This window comes from Halyomorpha halys, unplaced genomic scaffold (assembly GCF_000696795.3).
Source record: "Halyomorpha halys isolate HHAL.00 unplaced genomic scaffold, Hhal_1.1 Scaffold647.1, whole genome shotgun sequence".
In the NCBI taxonomy this organism is placed as follows: domain Eukaryota; kingdom Metazoa; phylum Arthropoda; class Insecta; order Hemiptera; family Pentatomidae; genus Halyomorpha; species Halyomorpha halys.
The window spans coordinates 124,191-128,619 of NW_027114427.1; the positions used below are offsets into that span (position 1 = coordinate 124,191).

The 4,429-nt window shown below is 29.6% G+C and overlaps 1 protein-coding gene across 2 annotated transcripts in view; it reads left to right on the forward strand.

The window, feature by feature from the left end:
- Positions 1–444: 444 nt before the first annotated feature.
- The window catches only part of LOC106685007 (probable glutamate receptor), a gene marked incomplete in the record, with an annotated part of 13,897 nt that continues 9,912 nt past the window's right edge, over positions 445–4,429 (forward strand). Inside the window, 2 exon segments of one of the 2 annotated variants that reach the window (XM_067051620.1) lie at positions 445–575; positions 3,394–3,564. In XM_067051620.1, the coding sequence (XP_066907721.1) occupies positions 529–575; positions 3,394–3,564 (218 nt within the window). 2 annotated transcript variants of the gene reach the window in all.

Consider the following 4,429-nt stretch of genomic DNA (forward strand, 5'->3'; position numbering starts at 1 on the left):
TATGTTATATACACTCCTTAAGTAATGTATTTCATTTTGTTTTCATTATAAAACTATTTGTTCTATCTTTGAGGAACTCTATTTTAAACTGATATATTTGGAGAAAAAAAAAATTTTAACTTATGAAAAACTAATAATATCAAAACGAATTAAAGATAAAAATGAAAAAAAAAAACTAACATTAGTTTAGGCGGTCAAATTAGTCAAGCCGTTGGCTTTTATCAGAAATTTAGAAATTTCTCAACCATCCTCATACGTTCACCTACGCCTTTTTATCTGACCAAAATAAATAAGTTTAAAATATGAATCTATATGTAAAATTTAATTGATATTTTTATTATATCATAACTGGTATTATATATAAATTAAATTTTTCCACTTATGAATCTTCGTTCATGGTATTTATAATTATTTAAAATTAACTCTGAGAATATGTTTTTTTAGTTTACTACGTTTAAAGTAAACAATGAAACAAATCATCTCATACTGGACAAGTATTACTACCCACAAGATGAAAAAATCAACCGGATGTACTATGCCTTTTTTATATATTTGTCAAATATATTCAACTTCACGTGAGTAATATTTATCTGGTACAAGCATTATTATTAAGATTATTTGTCATTATTACAAAATTTTATAATATAATTTTAGCATTATTACTATTGCTTCATTTTGATGATTCACATAAATCGTTGATTAACTAGAAGTGTAGTTAAATCATGGTAGCCGAAATTATAAAATTTTATTAATACAAAATGTTCAGGCGTCGCAAAATGTAGCGTAAGAATTTTTTGTTGAGGACAAAATCATTTAAATCACTAATTGGATAAGTAATAGTGACTAAGGCGCCAATTTTCTGATAATTTGACATCATAGACACTGGTACTCAGATACGGGTATGTTGATCATCGAAATTCGTACTACTGTCCACCAATTTTCAAATTTGTGTCCTACCACCAATTCATATGTCTAACAAAATGAAAGTTGAGACGAAAGGTCTCTTGAACTATGATTTTTGATTTTTTTTTTTTTTTTTTAAATAGTTTAAAATCGTATTACTATTCCTTTTTAACATATGAGCACACACAGCTTAATTTCATTTTTGAGTTCTTTTTATACTCTTCCTTTCTTATCTGACACCTGTATAACGGATAAAATCATCTTCCCCATCAGTTTCTGTTATATTGAAGTTTCACTGTACTTCAAAGGCAGAAGAAAAAGTTTTATATTTTAAAGTCCTCATAGAAGTTTTGAATTTTGGCCTATACTCTATATTTATATGATGGGTTTCAAGCGCTTCGCGTGAGGAAAAATCTATAGTTTCACAACAATTTCGACTGGATTTCATAATTCAATGCTGGTAGTTTTGCTAATAAAGGTGGATTGTTTTACTCAAGAAAGTAAAGGGCAGTTAACCAGTAAACTAATATTAAAGAAACAAGTCCAAAGCTTAATATCGCACTTAAAAGATTACCCTCGCTGCAACCTTCCCTCAATCCTTATATCCTCTAAGCATCCTTTCCAATGCTACCACCATACTTAACTTCCTAATAATAATATACATCATAATGTAACATATACATAATAAATAAATTTAACATAACACAATAAATAAAAGTTTGGATTGATATAACTCCAACACTCTTTCCCAATCCAAAGTTCTCTTCTAAACAATATCACTTGTTCATTAAGAAAAACAATATTTTTATTAAAAAAACAAAACAATATTTTTATTAAAAAAACAAAAAAAAAACACATTTCTAGATATCTAAGATCATTACTTTCCATATCTTTCATTATAAAATTGGAACATAAAAATTCTTTAAATATTCTATTTCATTTTTATCATTACCTAAAATAAAAAAAATCATCCATACGTAGAAGTACAAACAAATCACCCGTTATAAATAAACAATCATTTTCCGATCTAATAAAACCTTCCTTTTTCATAACCTCAGTAAACTTTTCATAGCAGGGTTTTTTTTTTTACACCACGTTTCTTGCGTCTTTAGAGTACTCCCTTTCTGTATGTTATTTCCATTTGGTGGGTTAAAAAAAAACTCTACGATAAAAAAAAAAAAAAAACCTATCCTACCATATGAGAAAGATCTCTTCATATCCATCCGGTGTTCCTCTGATCGATCCATGAGACTTCCTCTCGAGTTTTCCAACTTTTCGACGTTTCAAATAATTGTAGGATGATATAACGGAGCCCATAACGACATCCCTGTGCAGCAACATATTCGATTATTTCCAACTATTCCAAAGAAATAAAATGTGTTCATAGTACTACCAACAGCTATTGCTATGTATTACCTACCTATTGTTGATTGGGTTACAAGGATAATTGCTGAAAGTAACTATCCAAATATATGTATACATATTAATTAAAATTATTTGAGTCATGTAAAACTATTATTATTGAATTTCTTTTCCAAAGGGCTTTTATGTTTAGCAGTTTACCAATTATTTATCTCAATATTTATAAAATATTGTTATCATTGAAAATATATAATATAATAAGGGGTGTTATAGGGTAATATAATAGTACATAAAGGAACAAAGTATTTATTTACATTTATTATATCATTTATATAATGCTTGAAATGATATGATTAAATGAAATTATACAATCATTGAACGATCCAGATAAATATGGCTTGCTATAAAATATTAATTACATTAGAAATTATTATCTAATAGATATCTGGATAATAGCTGAATGGATGGTGAATGGCGTGGGTGTTGTTGACGTATAAGCTATGGAGTTCCATTTCTGAAGAGCCCTCTAGCTCCTAGTTCCCTGTCCGATGTCCCTCAGTCTAGCTCGGTCTACCTTCTTCTGCTTCGTCTATTATGTGTGTTCTCCTCTAAGTGCTCCTCCCTCCCCTTTAGTCGTAGAGGGGTGTCGGGGCGTCACTCTTTTGGAATCTTATTTCTTATTGGCTATTAGTTACTACATCCACGAAATAACCGTCTTCCATAGACTCCGAGAAGGGGTGGAAACCCAATAACCCTGTGATCTTTTCTGTCGATAGCTGGTCTGAACCTTCAACATCTTGTATCATTAAACCACTGGGGAAGGTGTCTCTGTGTTGACAGATGTCCTTCCTTGGACAGGTAACGGCACAGATGTTGCCAAGTGGATGTAGCCATCACTATTTTCCACACTTATGCGTCACACGCCCTAATTATCTAATTTACTTGTTTATTTTTAACATAACATAGATGATAAAACAAAGAACATTAAAAATAAACTCTGATAACACTACAGAAATGTAAACATCTGCACTGAGTATTCAGTGATAACTGATTAGACATAGATAAAAACGGAATCTTGTGGTCTTTTCTTAAATAGTTAACAATTTATTTATTAATTTTATTTTTCAGGCTTGATGTATTAGTTAGCGAGACTTATGGATATAGATCAGATAATGGTACATTTAATGGAGAGATACGAGATTTAATATTGACAAGAGCTGATTTTGGTATGTCTGCGATTGGAATAACAAATGAAAGACTTAACGCTGTCGATTTCACCGCAAATATCGATGATGTGTAGTAAGAAACTAAGTAACTTATTTTAAGATCCAAAAATGATTTTTATTTTGTTCTGTACGACCAATGAGAAAAGAATTTCTTCAAGAAAAAATCTTATCTCTCATATCTTATCTGTGAATTCTTTTATTTGTCACATCACATTGTCATCTTTTTAAGATGACCTATATATAGATGCTACTCTTCAAAGAAAAGGAAATGCGATGAGGGATAATGTTAAATAACTAAAATTATTGTGAAGTTGATTGTTTGTACTTTGTTGAACAAAGCGAACATAAATATAGGCCATAGTATTCAAATAAACTAAAATTGGCGCTCAGAAGTCACTTAAAATATGTAGGGAAGACTGTTGTAGCAAGAATCAAAATTAACTTTTGTACGTTTTTAGAACATTTTTTTAATAACAACGGAAAGTGTCTCTCCAGATTGCATCATTATTCCTACTCACTACGTATTTTTTGAGAATTAAAATGTTAAACAATTACATAAAAAAGATATATACATATATTTATTGATATGTGATCAATGGTACAAGAACATAATGATCTATATGTTGAAAAATTAAAATCTTGCTCCTATAAAATAAATATAATCTATTAAAAAGAGTATATATAAAGAGGAAACGGCGTGGATCAGTGGTAATCACTATGCTACCAACTTCAATGACTGTGACACATAATTATTTATTCTGTTATTATAGGCGTGAGTCAACCCTGTTCTAATCTAGCCCTGATGAAGCTCTGCAAGGTGGGGCTAATTTATCAACTAATAATTTTTTTTTCTTTTATTTTTTACCTCCATCTGGACCATATGCCTGCAATATTCTTATTTGCATAATGCATAATATATGAAGAATATATTTGTGTTT